This window comes from Eulemur rufifrons, chromosome 27 (assembly GCF_041146395.1).
Source record: "Eulemur rufifrons isolate Redbay chromosome 27, OSU_ERuf_1, whole genome shotgun sequence".
Lineage (NCBI taxonomy): Eukaryota > Metazoa > Chordata > Mammalia > Primates > Lemuridae > Eulemur > Eulemur rufifrons.
Genome location: NC_091009.1, coordinates 12976844 through 12997544, shown reverse-complemented (window position 1 = coordinate 12997544; position 20701 = coordinate 12976844). Strand labels below are relative to the sequence as shown.

General features: G+C 33.8%; 1 protein-coding gene across 1 annotated transcript in view; it reads left to right on the top strand.

Annotated features, from left to right (window-relative positions):
• HMCN1 (hemicentin 1) overlaps nucleotides 1-20701 on the top strand; it is a 414078-nt gene that overhangs the window by 262918 nt on the left and 130459 nt on the right. The window contains exons 37-42 of the mRNA XM_069459659.1: nucleotides 6956-7057; nucleotides 7866-8042; nucleotides 8747-8898; nucleotides 10374-10497; nucleotides 14917-15092; nucleotides 17765-17861. Of these exons, the coding sequence (XP_069315760.1) occupies nucleotides 6956-7057; nucleotides 7866-8042; nucleotides 8747-8898; nucleotides 10374-10497; nucleotides 14917-15092; nucleotides 17765-17861 (828 nt within the window). The remainder of the gene's footprint in view (nucleotides 1-6955; nucleotides 7058-7865; nucleotides 8043-8746; nucleotides 8899-10373; nucleotides 10498-14916; nucleotides 15093-17764; nucleotides 17862-20701) is intronic.

Here is a 20701-nt window from a genome sequence, read left to right as displayed (position 1 = left end):
TTGATTACTATAGTTTTGCTGTCAGTTTTGAAATGAGAAAGTGTAAGTCCTTTATCTTTATTCTTTTCAAGGTTTCTTGTTGTTATTGTTATTTTGAGTCCCTTGTATTTCCATGTTAATTTTAGGAACAGTGTATGAATTTCTAAAAAAAAAAGGCATCTGGGGTTTTGATTAAGATTGTGTTGAGTTTGTAGATCAGAGGAATATTATTCTGTTAACAATATTTTAGTCTGTTAATCCATGAACATGGATCTCTAAATCAATTGTTTATTTAGATCTTTATTTTTTTAAGTTTGATTCAATGATCTTTTGGAGTTTTCAGTGTAAAAGTCTTGCACTTTTTGATAAAATTTATTCCCATATATTTTATTTTTAAAAAATTTTTAATTACTATGGATACATAATAGTTGTACATATTTATGGGATATATGTGATGTTTTGATACAGGCATACAATGTGTAATGATCAAATTCGAGTAAGTGGGATATCCATCACCTCACGCATTTATCATTTCTTTGTGTTAAGAACATTCCAATTCTACTTTTAGTTATTTTAAAATATGTAGTAAATTATTGTTAACTATAGTCATCCTGTTGTGCCACTGAATGCTAGATCTTATTCATTCTATCTAATTGTATTTTTGTACCCACTGACCATCCCCTCTGTAGTCCCTCTTCCCCATTACCCTTCCTAGTCTCTAGTAACCATCATTCTACTCTCTATCTCCATGGGTTCACTTGTTTTTTTAGCTCCCACATATGAGTGATAACATGCAATATTTGTCTTTCAGTGCCTAGCTTATTTCATTTAATATGATGTCCTCCAGTCCAGTTCCATCTATGTTCTTGCAAATGACAGTATTTAATTCTTTTTATAGGTGAATAATATTTCATTGTGCATATGTACCACATTTTCTTCATCCATTCATCCATTGATGGACACTCTTTTATTTTTATTTTTTGATACAACTGTAAATAGAACTGTTTTCTCAATTTCATTTTTGGATTTTTTATTGATATTGCAAAAAATATATATGATTTTTGTGTATTGACACTGTATCCTACAACGTTGCTGAATTCATTACTTGATAGGTTTTTGTGTATTCCATAGGCTATTCTACTTACAAAATCATATTATCTCCATATACAGATAGTTTAACTTCCTTTCCAATCTGGATGACATTTATATCTTTCTCTTTCCTAATTGCCCTGACCAGTACAATATTGAATAGAAATAGGGAGAGTGATACCTTTATCTTGTTCCCGGTATTAGGAAAAGCTTTAGGTTTTTCACCATTAGGTAGTGATGTTATCTGTGGCTTTTCTGTAGACAGACTTTATCAGGTAGAAGAAGTTCCCTTTTATTCCTAGTCTGTTGAGTATTTTTAATCATAGAAGGTTTGCATTTTGTCAGATGCTTGTTCTACATGTGTTGAGATGATCAAATGCTTTCTGTACTTCTATTTTCTTGTCGATTTTCTGGGTAGTTGTTCTGTCCATTATTGAAAGTAGGATATTGAAGTCACCAACTTTCATTGTTGAATTGTGTATTTCTCCTTTGAGTTTGTCAGTTTTTGTTCCCTGTATTTTGGGGCTTTGTTATTATGTACATTTATGTTTATAATTGATATGTCATGATGAATTGACCCCTTATATTATTAAAAAAGTCCTACTTTGTTGCTAGTAACAATTTTTGTCTTGAAGTCTATTTTGTTTAATATTAATACAGCCTCTCTAGCTCTTTTTATGTTACTGTTTGCATCACATTTCTTTTTCCATCCTTTTACTTCCAATTTAATTGTATTTTTGAATCTAAAGTATGTCACTTGGGGGCAACACAAAGTTGGATAATTTTTTTAATCCATTCTGCCAATCTCTGCCTTTTGATTGGAGCATTTAATGATTTACATTTAATGTAATTACTGATATGGTAGAATTTATGTCTGTCATTTGTTGTTTTTTAAATATTTACATCATTTTTTGTTTTTCTGTTTCTTCATTGCTCATATTTTCATGGGTGTCATTTTATTTCCCTTGTTGCTTCTTTTAAAATTTTTTTAGTTTTATTTTCAGTGGTTGTTCTTAAGATCACAATTAGCATCCTAATCAATAATAATATAGTTTAGATTAATATAAATTTAATTAAAATACTATACAAATGCTTTGTTCCTATATAGTTCCCTTCTCTTTTCCTGCCTTTATGCTATTATTGTTATACAAATTATATTTTTTTCATTAAGTACCCCATCAACACAGAATTATAATTATTGCTTTATTCTACTGTGTTTTAAATCAATAGGGGGGAAAGAGTTTATGAACAAAACATACAGTTTTTACTGTCTTATATAGTTACCTATGTCTTTTTGCACCTTTCTCTTTTTCCTGTCATCTGGTACTCTCATTATGCATGATGGTGTCCCACAAGTCTCAGAGGTTCTGTTCACTTTTCTTCATTCATTTTTCTCTCTGCTCCTAAAATTGAATAATCTCAATTAACCTGTCTTCAAATTCACTGATTTTTTTCTTATTCCAGTTCAAATATGCTTTTGAGCCCTTATTGCACTTTTGAATTTCAAAATTTTTATTTGGTATTTCAAAATTAATTTCTATCTCTTGTTTATTATTCTATATTTAGTGAGCTGCCATTCAGCCACTTTTCTTAGTTCTTTAGACATGGTTTCCTATAATTTTGGAACATATAGCTGTCCCTCAGCATCCATAGGGTATTGGTTCCAGATTCCCCACAGATAGCAAAATTTGTGGATGCTCAAGTTTCTTATATAAAATGGCATAGTATTTGCTTATAGCCTAGCACATCCTCTCTTATACTTTAAATCATCTCCAGATTATTTATAATACCCAATACAATGTAAATGCTATGTAAATAGTCATTATACTTTATTTTAAAATTTGTGTTAATTTTTATTGTTATATTGTTATTTTTTTAAAGATATCTTCAATCTGTGGTTGGTAGAATACATGAATACAAAATTCTCACTGTATTTAAATAAGCTGATTTGAAGTCTTTGTCTAGTAAGTCCAATATCTAGGTTTCCTCTTAAACAGTTTATATTCTGCTTCTCTTTCTGTGTATGGGCCATGCTTTCTTTTTCTTTGCATATTTCATTTTTTGTTGAAAAGCGGACATTTAAAATAATAGAATGTGGTAACTCTAGAAAGGATATCCTCCTCTCCCTGTGGTTTTTATTGCTGTTGTCATTGCTGTGTTTGTTGTTGCTTCTTATTTATTTAGTGAGCAGGCAAAATACTGACATCCTCCAAAATGTTCATATCCTAATCCTGGAATACATTAATATATTAGGTTATATCATAAAGAAGAATTAAGGTTACAGATGGAATTAAGGTTCTTAATCAGTTGGCCTTAAAATAGGGAGAGAATCCCTGATTATCTGAATAAACCTAATATCATCATAAGGATCATTTAAAGTGGAAGAGAGAAGCAGAATATCAGAGTGATATGATGTGAGAAGAATGAATGCTCCACGTCCCTCCTCCCTGCCACCCGTTGCTGGGTTCAAAGATGGAAGAAATGGCCTCTAAAAGTTGGAAAAGGCAAGGAAAGAGATTCCTCTGGAGCCTCCAGAAAGGAATTCAGGTCTGCTGACACCTTGATTTTAACCTAATAAAGCTATGTTGGACGTCTGATCTACAAAACTATTAATATATTGTTTAAGCTACCAAGTTTGGGATAATTGATTATAGAAGCAAAGGAAACTAACTTTCTTGAACAAATTCTATAAAGGCCATTTTTACAGGCTTTAAAACACTCCTGGGGAAAAGGTTTGTGCAGACACAACTCTGAGTTGAGTTAAATAAAGACAAATCCTGTAAATTCTAAGGAAGGGCCAGATAGGTCAAATGATGACAGTTCTCTTAGAATGGTGCTTTTAGGTATTTCCAAACCTATTCTGCTTCCTCAGTATCTCCTAGGCTGTGTTTTTCATTGTGATTATGAGATTATTTGTTTTCACATTTGACTGAGCTAGGGAAAAGGTGATAGGAATAAGATAAGTTAAAATGTCCAGAAGTTCACTGGTCTTAATGAGATTTAGCAATTTAGTTTTTTCTTTTCTTTTCTTTTCTTTTTTTTAATAAACACTTCATGGATTGTTGCAAGTCTTTGGTTGATTTCCAGAGTTCTGAAAAAGTTGATTTTGACAGTTTTTCCAGTGTTTTTGTTTCTTTAAAGGAGGAGTGGATTTTTCGAGTCCTTACTCTGACGGACATTCTTGCTGACATCCAATATTTTTTTCTTTAAATTCTCTAGTGAAGTGAGAAATAGCCAACCCACTCCATAGCTCTTGTATGTCTTACTCCCATCATAATGTTTTATTGCAGCAGCTACATAGTCTGTCAAAGCCTTCAATGAGCACTTCAGTCCAGAAGGCTTCAAGTGAGTATTTAAATAACTGTTTTGAAGGAATGTGCCATGGACTGATTATTTTTCCTTTTCCTTTTCCAGTTGGAAAAGTTAGATAGTCATATTTAAAGGTCTTTTGTCCTCAAATATTGTATTTGTAATCAGAATTCAGTGCAGAAAGCAGAAACATCTAGGCATTTCAAACAGGAAGTGTTAATATGTGGAATTAGATGAATACAAAAGGAATTATAGTAGTGAAGGAGGAGTAGGTTCTAGGGTGAGTCTTCAGGAACCACTCCCAAAAAACAGAGATCTGGCCCCAAAGGACATCCATCTCTGAGGACAGATTTCATTTTAGATTTGTCAAAAAACAGCTTTGAGTTTTATTGTCTTTTTTGTTTTTGTTAATTTGTTTTCTTTGGTGTTTTTTTCTGCTTTTATTTATTTATTTTTTTTTGTAGCAAAGATTTTATATTTTTTACATTTATTAAAGTAGTACAGTATTACCTCTAGATTGTGATATGTTAAAGATGCATATTGTAATCCCTGGAGCCACCACTAAAAAATGCAAAGAGATGATATTTAAATTCTAATAAAGAAAATAAATTCAATACAAAATGCATTTGTTCAAGAATATTCGTAGACCCCTTGGTATAATAGCCCAAAACAGGAAATAACCCAGATGTTACTTTTATTTTTATTATTTCTTTCTTCCTAGCCTCTTTTGGTTTATTGTATTGGTCTTTTTCTACATTCTGGGTTGAATGCTTAGAACATTTATTTTCACTATATCTTAGTTTTTCAATGTGCTAGTTAAGGCTTAAGATTTCCTTTAAGTCCTGTACTGCTTTGGTGACATCCCATAGGTTTTAATATTAATTAATTTCATCTTCATCTGTGTTTTTCTAAGCCTATACTTTTATCTTGATTTCATTTAATGAGGTTTTCTACCATGTAGATAGCTTTATATTTTTGTTATTGATTTATATTCTTTTAAAAATAGTTTTATTAAATTGTGGTTATAAAAAACTTTATTTATATTTCTGTGTCCTACTATTCTATTTTGAATATATTACACTGGCATTTGAAAGGAATATATATTCTTTGGTAACTATGAATACACACATGCCTACACAATCTGGATGAGTAATTTTATTTTTCAAGTACTTTCTTATTTTTTTTCACTGCACAGTCAATTTCTGAGTAGGACATATTAAAATGTACCATTTTTAGAGTTTTCAAATATTCCTTGCTTTTTAACAATTTTTGCTTTGTTATATAATGTCTAAATCATTGTTATTATAAAGTATTATTCATGAATTATAGTATTTTACTTAATACAAAGCTTGCTGCTTTGTCATGTTTCATAATTTTTGCTTTGTATACCTGTTTGTCAGAAATTGATGTCAAATTGTTATATCTTTGTCCAGGTCTTTATTATTAACATTTGTGTGGGTTTTTTATTTGTGCTTTTTATCCACCTAGATTTTTAAATTTAAAAAATAGTACTAACTGTAGTTTAACCCACGGAAGTGTTAAAAGTCTTACCTTTTGTAATATAAGTGCCAAAAAAAGTCCATTAAAAAAGGAACTGACCTTATTCACATATATGCTCTTGATTTATGTATTTAATTTTATTTCTGCCATCTTATATAATTCTCATTATTTTTCTTGTTTCCTTTCCTTCTTTCCCTCTTTCCTGTTTTGGTACATTAATGGGTTGATTGATTATTTGATTATATATAGAGTGAGAGTCTCTAGTGCACTGGGTTAAATTTAACAAACCCTTAAAATGTATTTTTTTCTATTAACTTCAAATACTAATTTATCTCTATAACATCTTCTCCACATAAGACAGAACCTTTAGTTCACTCGTAATTTTTTCATCTTGGCATGCATCTCACGCTCCTTGAGATATTGTTGGAAACATCTGGCATGATGTTCCAAATTATTATTCCTTTTACATTCTACCTCTCAGACTGTATGAATTCCTACTTTGCAAGTACATTAAAATAATAGAGCAGTATTACCAGTGGTTATTTAAAGTTGAAAGTGTCAGTTTCTGTTTTATTTTATGAACAATTTAATTATAAATTTTATATCAAAAGATACAACCTGCGAATCAACACACAAAAATTATTCTAATTTTTCCGAAATAGTTTAAGAAAGTACTGTCCAAAAATAAAGTTGAATATTTTGAGACATGTTGATTTCTTCTTCACAAGAGTTCAAATACAGTAAATTATTTTCTGGTAAAGGTAATTCATCATTAGACTGATCCAATTAATTAGAATAAAAACCATCCTTCTTTAACTTTCTTTTATTCCTCTACTAGTCTACAATGTTAAAGATTTTCCTATCTGGGAACACAGACATATATGACCTAGAGAACTTAAGTTTTTTCTTCGTCCTGTTCTTCAATTCTACTTAGTAATATACTATTATTCCAAATCTATCAGTGTATATGTCTGAAGGAAACAAAGGTAGGAAAAAAATTGCAGTTTCCACTGGGCAAACAATTTCAGTTTTAATATCCTGCTTCTGTGAAATAATGATCTGTCTGGGCCCCTTGCAGAACCGCCCAGTCTGGAAGACGCAGGGAAGATGCTGAACGAGACCGTGGTGGTGAACAGCCCCGTGCAGCTCGAGTGCAGGGCAGCTGGGAACCCTTCACCTGGTGTGTTTCGGACTCTGTACCTTAGTAACATTTTAAGATTTCTGGGAATAACTGAACCTGGTTGTTAGCGTAATATGTACTAATTACTAATAAAGGAAAGGTTATAGGATACATTTCAAGAGTAAAACATTGGTAAGAATGTAAGAATTAAGTAGATGACATTTTTGAATTTTCATTGCTTTTAACTGCATGAAATAATTTGTCCATCTAAACAATGTAGAAATATTTGACTATCTTAATCATCTTGTTGTCCATAGTGGCCATAAAACCCACAAGGGTATTCTATATACATTTATGTTGAAAAATATATTTTTAACTTTTAAAAGTACCTTAATGAAGCTAAGCCAAACTGTCGTTCTCGTGAGACTACCACTTCGTTTTGTATATTCCCATCACTGGTAGGTTATTCATATGAATCCATAATGATATAAATTTTTTGAGCCTGATAGTGTGAATGGTATTTAGTTTTGATTAGACACATACACAACTTTTATAGGTGCAAAGAAATACACAAGAAAAAGAAATAAGTTGAAAAGTGGCTTATCAAACAATATTGATATATTAGAGATACTATAAAGAATATCTTTTCTCTAAATTCATTTTCAGGGCTCATATTGACTTGGCTCTTGGTGTTTTTCTTAGGGTTGCCCTCTCTGAAAAATCAACCCTAAAGAGAGATTTGTTTAAACACATTGCACTCAAATTATAAGAAGAAAGCAATTGTGACTATTTTACTTAAGATCCAATTAGTGTATTTAATTTTAAAAGAACAATTTTGCATAGATCATCTCTCCCCTTTCCCTTTCAGATATTACATGGTACAAAGATAATCGTCCACTCTCAGGCTCCGCCAGCATGACTTTCTTGAACAGAGGGCAGATCCTTGGTATTGAAAGTGCCCAGATATCGGATGCCGGCCTGTATAAGTGTGTGGCCATTAACTCAGCTGGAGCGACAGAGTTGTTTTACAGTCTGCAAGTTCATGGTTAGTGCTACTTCTAAATTCATCCTGGAGTAAAGAAGTATTCAAAATGATTAAGTGCTTCTATAAAATTCTAGTGTAAATATTTGACAGAGTGTGTTATTATCATCCTTATGTAAGGGTGCTGTGCTCTAAAACTGATAAATGTTCTTATTCCAGATTCCTATTAAAATGCTCGATTCTCACATGCTGTTGACTTAAGTTTGCTTTAGATGAGTTGTTGAAATTGTCATTTACACTCTTATTAGCTAATGACAATAAACCCGTCTGTAAATACTCTCTTAACAGAATCATAGGTATTAGTTAAAGGAATGTCTCCAAGTTATTATCTGTAATAATGCTTTTAAAGATGAGTTGGTAGTTAACGTAGTACAGTGGATACAGTGAAGGGGGACACACTTGTGTGTATGCCTGGAAATCAAGAAATAAAAATCCACCCTGGCACTAAAAACTGGATTTCCTAAATAAACTAGCAAAACCTTCTTTTCCTCCTCTTAAAAACAGAGATATTGATACTTGCCCTACTTATCTCACAGAATGGCTGTGCTTAGATCTCAAATGAGTTGTGAAAGAACTTACCAAAAAACAAATAAACAAAAGGCCCACCTGTAAAAGCACACTATTGTGGACATTACATATAGTTTTCATTATTTTGAGATGGCAGAACCTGTGATGTTAACATATCTTACTTTCATTTTTTTTTCCAGTGCCCCCATCGATTTCTGGCAGCAGTAACACGGTGGCAGTGGTGGTGAATAATCTGGTGAGGTTAGAATGTGAAGCCAGAGGCATCCCTGCCCCAAGTCTGACCTGGCTGAAAGATGGGAGCCCTGTCTCTAGTTTCGCTAATGGAATACAGGTACTCATTTCATTTCTTTGGTGAAAACTACCACTCGATTATTCAATACGTAAGTACAAACAGGTAAGGCTGTTGAAGAGATTTGGAGGACAAGGATTCACAAATGGTATAAAAACCATGCACAAATGCAACTGTAAATACCACTGATGCACAATTAGTATTCCTCAGCAATTCATTAAAAGCTCAGTATTTCTAAGAGTACTTGTACCTCACTTGTAGCTGTTATATTTGGACCATTTGTTTTAAATATCTGTTATTTTCTACCTGTCTCACTCCACTTTGTACCATTACAACAAGAGAGACTTCATACAGAGAAATGTTCATCAACAAAAACAAGAATTTCCTGGTAGAATTTATATTTAAGGGTCTGGAAATAATAATGAAGCAGAGAACCATGCAGAGCATACATATTTCTGTGAAAACATCAAATAATAAAAATTACAATGAAAAAAATCATGAAAAATAAAATTGAGTCTTAGAAAATACTTGTTTAAGTGTATTACATTGACTCAAAATTAAACACACAGAGCACATATATCTAATTTAAAGTTTAATTTTATTTTGCCTCACAGAGAACATAGTTCTCCTAACATTCTACTTGTTCAACTTGGCTTGAAAATCCAATGCTTTCAGAATTTGAGATCATAGAAGATCCAGAGCTTATGTAGATATTTTAGAGAAACAACTGAATCAGTGGGATAAAAGACAATGAATGTGGTTAATAAATTAATTTGGCTACGACTTTGTTGTTAATTTTAACTTCCTACCTGTGTGTCCAAACAAAAATTAGAAGCCACTTATCTTTCTCCCCCAGTGGCTTTCTCTCTCTCTCTCTCTCTCTCTCTCTCGTAAATATGGATGAAATTTAACTTTCACTTGGTGCTTTATATAAAGACTTATTTTCAGTGGTCATTACCAAGTTTGGGTCTAGCCTCTCATGTTCTTGCATTGAGACAAGAGGGATTATATGAGGATGGCCACCAACTTTAAAATATCCAAGTGAGCCGGGCGCGGTGGCTCACGCCTGTAATCCTAGCACTCTGGGAGGCCGAGGCGGGTGGATTGCTCAAGGTCAGGAGTTCGAGACCAGCCTGAGCGAGACCCCGTCTCTACTAAAAATAGAAAGACATTATATGGACAACTAAAAATCTATATAGAAAAAATTAGCCGGGCATAGTGGCGCATGCCTGTAGTCCCAGCTACTCGGGAGGCTGAGGCAGTAGGATCGCTTAAGCCGAGGAGTCTGAGGTTGCTGTGAGCTAAGCTGACACCACGGCACTCACTCTAGCCTGGGCAACAAAGTGAGACTCTGTCTCAACAAAAAAAAAAAAAAAAAAAAAAAAAAAAATATCCAAGTGAAAATCATCCTAGAGGAAAATGTCAATTATCAGTCTCAGAAAATACGAGAAAAGTTCTGTTGCACCCACCATTCTCAAGGAGGCATGTTGGTTATTTAACTTTCTTACTGTTGCTAGGTTCTCTCTGGGGGTCGCATCCTAGCATTGACCAATGCACAGATCAGTGACACGGGAACATACGCCTGCGTGGCCGTGAACGCTGCTGGGGAGAAACAAAGGGACATCGACCTCAGAGTGTATGGTGAGTCATTTTTGTCACTACTTCTGCTCCGATACAGATGTGTTTGGGGCCTAAGATCATTGAGGAAGTTAAGGGAAGTTATTGACAATAAAGAAAAGTGAACAATAAAAATAATAATTACAGGATCAATTTAAATCAAATTCTTTCTGCCTTGTATTTAAATGACCTTGACTGATTTTCCTTTTTTAAAATTCTGACAAATTAAAATATACACATCCAGCATGTAGAGTGTGGGTTATAAAAAGACTACGTCAAAGAACATGACTATGGAATAGCAGCTTTGCAATTTGGAAGACAGAATCTTCTCACCGAAGCCAAGTATCTGTTTAAGTAGCTTTCTTCACCCATTCCAGCTGGACGCTACAGCCACTGCGCATGCCTGTAATCCTAGCACCCTGAGAGGCTGAGGCAGGAGGATCACTTGTGGCCAAGAGTTTAAGACCATTGTACTGAAAGCCGTGATTTTATTACTTTTTAATTATATTTACAATCAGTGTATTTTGTGATCAATACTATGTCTATGAGTTAAATACTATTTAAGAAACAGAAAGTTAAACTCAACATAAATTTAGTTTTAAATTTAGTTTCAAGTTTTTTCCTTTCCATAGTGCAGCCACGTGGTACAAAAGGGAATGTCTGAGTCTATCACAGCAGAAGTCCCCTAGAAGAAAGGTGGATTCTCATTGACCTCCAATCATATATTATGCTTGTCAGCCCATATTCCAGCATACCTTTACATTTAGAACTCTTTCAGACTTTTTTCAGTGTCTTATTTGCATTATATTCCTTGGTTCATAGAATAATGAAATTATTTCTTCTATGGCCTCTTGAAGAGTTCTGTTTAGTGCAGGCCTTCTCCTTTAAATCCTACCGCACTTTGAAGCAATTCACTCCTGTTTGAAATATATTATCTTTTTTTTTTAACCTCCAGACCATGTGGACCATGTTGGTTTCCCTTTATACGTTGACCAAAAGTAAATGTAATGATCACAAATGACATATGTTGTAAGATTTGTTTTTGGTAAAAAGGCCCCTTGTTACAACATGTATAGGTCGTACGTAACTAAAGTAAAAAGTCCTAGTTGGTATCAGTATGCTACCAAAGGGCTCCCCATTGCCCTTTTTTCCCCATTGCTACTGCAATTGATGTGGGTCCACATCCAACCTCCGGATTTGCTGATATGTTAAGACAACCATGCCCAACCCCAAGAACTCTAACTTCCTCCCTCCATTGGATCACTTTTATGCTTTACGAAGAACTGAAATGCTTCTATTCTAAAATATCCTTTAAGAATGATTAATCAATAAATCAAAGTATGTGACACAGTAACTCTTTCAGTCATTAGCAAGGAAGTAGAGGGGTGACATCAGTATGGACTGGGTTTTAGTCATCACTAAAATTCTGGGATTGTCCCCTTACATTTCTGCATTGGCTAGTGTGAAAAGTGGACTCGGGAGATTATAAAGAGCTGATATTTTCCAAGAGTTACAGAAACATACATCACTTTCTTTATCATTTGCTAAAATACTTCCATACAACCTCTCTAGGCTGAAAACCAGGAGCTTTCTTCTGGTATAAAAGTCAAAGGACTAGCTGACATGTATGTTTGAGAATGTGTGTATGTGTTTAGCATTTGAAATAATTATATAGAAAGCTATTGGAAAATTGTAAAATTAAAATAGGCTTTAATCTAAAATCAATTTCCAATCTATATTCCATTATTAGTATTATTTCCGTAAATTATATTTCTGTATTTGTAATAATAACCTTGACAATCTTGTGTCTAATTGGAGCCTAATGAATTCATCCCCAGAGGTAAGTGACCTTCAGATTTATATTGTAGAGAGTGTGTTTGTGGGGGTAGGTGTTACAGTAGGAGGATGAAACAGTGGATAAAATAGCTTTCCCTACAATAATAAGAGTAGCTCATTAAAAACTTTTCTCCCTCATAATTCAAAGTATGTTATACCATATTTCTGAAACACCAAAACGAGAGAATTGAGGTTTTAAAAGATTTGGATTTCTGTAGTATCTTTTCTTTAAACTTAAGCTCAGAGAACTTCCTTGAAGATCACATATTCTTTAGCATCCCAGCAAGCATAACCCTATGGCAATTCTGATTTTGGTAAATAAATTTAACAAGTATGATGCAGAGGATGAGAAACAGATCCAGAATATACCCCTTCCTAAGCAACATAACCACAAAAAAAAAAAAAAGAAAAGAAAAAATAGGGATAACATCTGAGGAAGCTGAGGATCTAAAGAGTAGAACCTTGTTCCCATCTCAGACTAAACAAAAAGTTGGAAATGAGAGACAGGACAGAAAAAATAGATGTATTTGGTAAAATACATCCTTAGCTCTAATTAGCTGTGCTTCAATTTTTGTCCGTTAAACAAATACTCTATTGCTTTTGCATTTTTTCTTAGTTTTAAAAATCTGTTTTCCTTTTGGACTTGATTCAACTCATTTAGCTATAAAGAAAATTAAGCGAAGGAAAAATATTTGGAAATAAATTAGTATTCTGCAGTCTGCAGTTGTTTCCAACTTTCACTTTTGCAAGCAGTCATAAAGAATTCATGCTCTTTTGTAAATTCTACAAATAATCTAAGATAAACATTTTTTTACAGTTGTGGTACTTTTTTGTCCAATGAGACCATACCTTACCTAAAATTATTTCCAAGCTGTGAAATCAGCTATTCTATTTTGGACTTCCTGTGCTAAGACTTGTGAATGTATCTGTTTTCATATTTTAGAAGGTGGCACTAATAGTGCTTATTTTGCTGTTTTTATAGCAGTTTTAATCTCAAACAGACTAATCATGTATCTTTTATCTAATGTGTCACGTATCAAAAACAATCCCACTGTTTTCTGTTCCCCACAGATTACTTTAACCTTATCAAGAACCAGATGTCTGTGTGCTATTAATTTTAGCAGAAGGAACACCATGAATCTCTGCACAAATGTTCTATTTTTCGGTCCCAGCCATTGTTCAGAGTATTTCTTCCTCCAGCACCAATTCCTATGGGGTTAGCACAAGTCCTGCACCCAGAAAAAGCATGTGAAAGTGCCCGTTAGATATCCCTTTCCCTATGTAGTAGATGTGGTAGCAGAGAAATCTTGTGGTTACAGAAACACAATGCTACTGCTGTAGTCAAAGTCTATTGCATTCATTGTCATCCTACCACATGCTGGGTTATCAAGCCTGAAACTATGGGTAATAGACTATAATAATATTCCTTACCACAAAAATCTTGTTTCTACCAAAGCATTTGCAAAGTCCCTTAGGATTCATTTCAATGCAACTTAACCTGTCTTGTAAAAAAAAAAAAAAAAAATACTACAAATATGTTAAGTTTCCTACAATCCTGAATAGTTATGGAATTTAATGAGAAATGGCCAAGGAAATTCCCCTCTGTGCTTTCTCGAGTGGCCCTTTTATAACAGGCCTGATTTCATCATTACTTTGTGTTTTCTGAATTATCATATATACAGTCCTGAAAGAGTTCTCGAGAGCTTACAGAGCCCACCCTCTCATTCTTGGCAGGGCTGTACCCAAACCATGTAAGACAGATGATTGTTTACTCTATTCTTTAATACACCCAAGGGAAGGAGATTCCTTATACTTCTCCAAGAACACATTTCAGCATCTGACAAGCCTTACAGCCAGGGAATTCTAGTTTTAATCTCATTAAAATTTCAACTCATTTCCTCTTTTTATGTAATCGTGTGTATGCTGCACAGCTGGTCAGTGATTGCTTTGTTCTTTATTGTATCATTTATCCCACATGGTCTTCGTTCCATAGAAAGTGGACAAGGCACCATGGAAAACCAAGAAGAACGCTAAACTGCAAGTCAGAAGACTCCTAGCCTTGTCACTGATTTGTCATATTATTTTGCACAAGCTATTATCTGTCACCCATTTTATGTCTTGCACACTATGAGGTGGAACAAGATGAGCTCTATGATCTCTTCCAACTCTATTTTTTAATTTTGCCTCTGTGACTATGAATTTATTTCTTTTGCAAAAAATATAAATAAATATTGAAAGTGTGTTTGCTTTTAATTCATTGCTGTTTCCAAAATATTTCATGAGTGATTCATTACTTTGAAAACCTTAAGCAGTAACATCTAGTTCCAGAGGTTTCTTACTTGGGCACTTGGTGAGAACTTCCAGTTCTAAAAATGTTTTAAATAAAAATTTAGTGAGAACTATTTTTGCTCAATGGAAATACATTAATCAGTGATTTATTGACACTTGATTCTGAACCAAAGGATGCAAAGAAGTTATGTTAGAATGATTGTGATCCTACATCTTAAAAGAACTAATACAGTTATTCAGTATATGTCCTGATGATTAATGAAGATAAACAGGGTACTGGCCTGTTTTATCCTGAAAGAAAACCCACTTTTCACTTAGCTCCACCAAATATTGTTGGAGAAGAACAGAACGTCTCTGTCATCATTGGCCAAACTGTGGAGTTGCTATGTCAGAGCGATGCTGTTCCCACACCTACTCTTACTTGGTTGAAAGATGGCCGCCATTTGCTGAAGAAACCAGGCCTCAGTATCTCCAAAAATGGAAGTGTGTTAGAGGTAAGGATGTAGATTCATTTACTTCACCTTGTATTATTCCTGAGCTCATGGTTTCAGTATTATCATTATTAAACTTGGCTGGCTTTTACAAATGTTGTACTAATGTCACCTTACAAAATTCTAGGAACCCTTTTATTGATGAGATTTCTAATATTTTTAATTTTTCTGATTAGTGAGATTTAAATATTTAATTGTCTATGCATATCCAGAGGCCATCTCAAAAAGATGCTTCTAGGAAAATATTATAGAAACAGTCTAAGCAGAGCCTCAGCTTTGGTCACTCAACCAGTCAGTAAATACCCGTTTTAGTTGCTCTGAATAAGAATGTAAAAAAGTATGACACATTTCATGTCCTTGATGTCTTCCAACTTTACATAAATATATGAAAAATTAGCTAACAGTTCAGTTGAAAAATGCAGTAAGTGCTGTAAGTCTGAGTCAATTACCAAGTGGATGGTCCAGACAATGTATGTTGAAGGGATAGCAAAAGAGGCCCTAGTTGCCTGGAAATGTTTTGAAAGACTATTTGGCTTTCCAAGGGTGGATGAAACAAAACGCCGGATTAAGACAAGCAAGTATGATAGTTTGGCTGAAACAGAGAATTTAACAAAGTAAATATTTGGAATTTATGTTGATAAGGTTAATTTGAGTGAAATATGAGCTGACATTGAAAGCTAACCTAAGGAATTAGGATTCAGGAAGCCAAAAGGCCACTGAATGTTTACAAAATCCTTGTAACAACCTAACTGAGAAACTGGAAGACTAGCTGAATAATCTGGCCATAGTTAGTAAGAGGCATAAATTGGATTAGAACACAAGGAGTATAGCTTTAGAACTCACACTACTAACTACCCCCTAGCTTCTTGGTAAAGGAAGGCTGTTACTGGTAAACAAAGAGAATCTTGAGAAATGTCTGTATATAGGAAGATCAGTGAGCTGAGTAGCTTACCCTAGGAGGACTGAGGCACAGGGGTGAGTGGGAGGGAGCATGAAGGTATATGCTAGAGACAAGGATGAAGATCTTGGGAATTATGATCCTGTAATAATGGAGCTGGGTGAGAAATGAAAGACCTTTCATCAGAATTACCGATGAAAGAAAGAGTGATACACCAATTTGAGATACATAGGGAAAAAGAAAAAGAAGAAAAAGCACTGCCCATGCTTAGAGGCAGAGCCCTGCATTCTAGAAAGTACCCAGTGAAAATCTCAAATTTTAGTTTCGGCTGAATGATAGGAGACATTTGTATCAATGCAAATCTCATTGAGTGTAAGTTCGGTTCTTCAGGTGATGGTGAAGAAATGCTGGGATCCATTGATCTCCACCATAGAGACTGGCCAGGTCCCATTGAAGGGGGTAGGGAGAAGACCCGTGGAATGAAAATGTCTACAGAACTCAAACCTGATTGGTCAGATAAAACTGTCTTATCTGTGTACTATCATTCATACACAGCTTTAACCAGATCAAGTAATAGAGTCTTAGCATTTTATTTATCCTGGAACATGCTAAGCGCTCAATAAATATTAATCCTTCCTCTCTATTCTACCCCCCCCAAACTCTCTTTATGAGATGTGCAAGCCTGTGCTTATAGACTTATAGATTTGAGTGGGTCTGCTACTAATATGTGACTGAGAAATTTAGATCTCTTAATTGATTCTGAGTTTCCTTAGCTATAAAATGAGGAGGTTGGATTTTAAAGTACCTTTTCAGGTCTGATATTCCATAGTTCTCCATCTGTGCTTTTATCTAATTCTAGCTCTGTTGTTCACATAAATTGATTAATAGGTGTTTATCAAATGCCTGCTGGGCACCCCTGCTATCCTAAACATTTTTAATGATCACTCCACCTCCAATGATTCTCCTTCTTTTGAATGTTTTAGGAATTAGTGATTGTAAACTTATTTGGTAATAAGTCACATACAGCTTATTGTAGTTCTTGTATCATCTTGTGTTATTATTTATAACTTATTAAACTTTTTATGTTAACATGCTTTGTATTCTCAATGAGATTGTAAACTCAAATCAGAAACTATATATTACATTATATATATATATATCTTTATATTTCCTATCTGCAGTACCTAGTACAAATTTGTAATAACTACTAACTGGTCAATGAATGAATGAATGGATATAGATGCATTTTGTACATAAATACACGAAGAATTTATTTACTGATAATAATCGATCAAGCATCAAACTGAGTACTAGGAGATTGAAACTATTTGAATATAATACTTGGCTTGAAAAAGCTTACAAATCCAGTGTGGGGGGAAAGCATATATAATAAACCAATAATAAAGGTGTTATTTATTGAACAGTTTCCTAGTTATATAAGGATTATATATTTTAAAGCCCTAAATAAATTTATCAAAAATTATAAATTCTTTTGCTATTTTATCTGAATTATATTTAAAAGGCCTTTCTAGACTTTTAGCCACTAATATAAACCAGACTAAAATAAGATATGACATACATGAAAATTGTTGAATCCTGTTAAATTTTAAATCTGGAGGATGGGTGTATAGGCTTTCATTTCCTATTTTCTTTACTTTTTATGTGTTTGTAACTCTTCATAATGAAGTTGAGGAATAAGAGAGCACAAAGAGTATAAATAGAAAACCCCCAACTGTGAAATAGAAACTGTGGTTTCACAGCATGATTTTGTTTTCAGATTGAAGATGCCCAGGTTCAAGACACTGGTCGTTATACTTGTGAAGCAACAAATGTTGCAGGGAAAACTGAGAAAAACTATAATGTCAACATTTGGGGTAAGCGTAATCAGGCCCTGTAAAGCACATGATGTAGCCTGTGATTTAATCCTCTATCCTTCGCATCGCTTTTTAAAATGGCATTCATCCATGTAACTGAAATTGAAAATAATATATAGATGGACAATAATCAGTACAGCTCATATAACTAATTCAAGTGCAATTATAGATCAACTTCTTTGATGATGAATGATTCTCTTCTACCTGAGTAACATGCCCGTTAGCTTCTACAGCCATGATCTTGTAATGATTGGGCCTTCTCTAGGAACTCGTGGTAGGTGGTCAATTGAAAATAAGTCAAAAGGTCAGATTATGTACGTGAACTGTGTGTGTGTATAAGAGACTGAGAGAACGCATGTGCTTGTGTCTTGGGAGATGGGATTGTAATGCTGAACAGGGAGAAAAGCTTTTCTCACTTGAAATTTTACCATTTGTTACCAGTTAAGGTAATTGTTAAGAATAATCACAACTTTTTGGCTGTGGCTGTGTGCTAAAAAAGCACTTCCATTTCTAGCATATTCACTTCTATTTTAAATACTTAAATTCATTTATAACATATTAGCACTCTTAATTTCAGTTGTATTTGTTTAAACTTTTTAATTAGTGAGATCATGAGCTGAAATTTACCTTTGATTTATAAAAGTTTATTCTAAAACATATTTTATTCTATTTATTTATTTTTTATTTCAAAATATTAATTAAGGAGGTACAAGTGTTTTTGTTACATGGATATCTTGTATAATGCTTAAGTCAGGGCTTTTGGTGTGCCCAGCACCAGAATAGTGTTCATTGTAGCCAATAGGTAAGTTTTTAATCACACATCCACCCTTCCACCCTCCCCACTTCTTGGCTTCTTACGTCTTTTATATCACTTTGTGACCATGTGTACCTGTCTATTAGCTCCCATTTATTAGTGAGAACATATGGTGTCTGGTTTTCGACTTAGTAGTACTTCATGGCATGTACACATACCACATTTTCTTTATCCACTCATGAACTTAAGAGCACTTAGACTGATTCCACAGCTTTGCAGTTGTGAATAGTGCTGCAGTGAACATTCGAGTGCTGGTGTGTTTTTGGTAAAATGACTTCATTTCTTTTGGTTAGCTTCCCAGAAGTGGGATTGCTGGATCAAATGCTAGGTTTACATTTATTTCTTTGAGGAATCTCCATAGTGTTTTCCATAGAGGTTGTGCTAATCTGCAGTCTCACCAACAGTGTATAAGCATTCCCTTCTCTCTGCATCCATGCCAACATCTATTGTTCTTTACTTTTTAATAATGGCTATTCTAACTGGAGTAAGGCAGTATCTCATTGTAGTTTTAATTTGCATTTCCCTGATGATTAGTGATGTTGAACATTTTTTCATATGTTTGTTGGCCAAACATATGTTACATAAAAAGAAAGCTAGAAGAAATAATTTGATTCCAATAAAGAATGAATATTTTAAAAAATTTTAAAAGCATGCCTTGATGTAGAAAATGGCTTGTTAATAAATTATTATTATCACTTTAAAAATTCATGAGGCAGATTATAAGCAGCACTATCATTCACCACATAAAAGGATTAATTAACTTTTTAATAATAAAATTTACTATATAGTAAATTTATATTTACTACATACTGGCTGTCATTAACTTCTGTTTCTACCTCTTTTCATCTTTTTTCCTGCTCCATTTCCTCTTTCCTTCTTTCCTCATTTGTTTCAAAAGGGAAAAATATTATTTAGCACCCAAGATGGATAAGACACTGGGCTAGGTTTTATCAAGATTGAAAAAAAGAGAAAGAAAAGGAAAGTTAGGAGTGATGATCAATTAGAAAATGAAGAATTCATTTTTAATATGTAATATTTGAGGTACCTGTGGACTATACATGTGAAGCTGTCCTCCATGTAGTCAGAAATATGAACTTATAATTTAGGAGAGATAAGAGTTAAAACCTAAAGTTGGAGACATGACTATTAATATATAGGTGGCAGCTGAAATCCCTTGAAAAGAGTAAAAAGAATGCGTACAGAAGAGTGCCATCTAGAATGACTCTCAAGGGCCATTAAGAAGGGCACCATATCAGAGGGGAGATGGTAAAAAGAGACTCCAAATAGGAAACTGAGAAGGAACAGTCACAGAGGTAGGAGAACACTCAGTAAAACACGTATCATGGGAACTAAAGACAATGGTGTTCCCAGAAGAACACAATGAATAAGCTGAAGGTGGATAGATGGATGGGCGAATGAATAACATCATGCATTTCAGAGAAGTCAAATTAGTCACAAACTACAAAATGTACTTTACAAACAAGCATACCAATGCCCCTTAAAGAAAAGCAATTTAATAATGGAAAGCAGAATGCAGTAGATACAAGGATGAATGATAGAGGAGAAAAAGACATCAAGAATAGATTCACTCAAAAATATTTACGGTGGGCCTTCCATGTTCCAGGCACTATGGCCTGTGTAGATATAGAGAGGTTAATTAGAAGGACAAAAATGTTCTCACAGAACTTACAGTTGGCTGGTGTATAAAAATCTTTAAATAGTCAATTAAAATTAAATCTCCTAAGAGCTATCATAGGAGGTTATGTGGAAAAACATATGGGGCACATGACATTTACTTGAGACCTTAAGGATGAGTAGGCATTAACTCTGCGAAGGGGACGGAAGCAATACTAAGCCCTGAAGAACAATATCGGTGTTCAATGAGCCAAATATCATTCACTGTGGAGCCTGCTGTGGGGCAGAGGAGAGGAGATATTAACTAGAAAGGTAAAATGGTGCAGATTGAAGAGGCCTCTTACATCAATTTAAAAAGTATGGATTTGATTCTAAAGACAATAGAATGTAT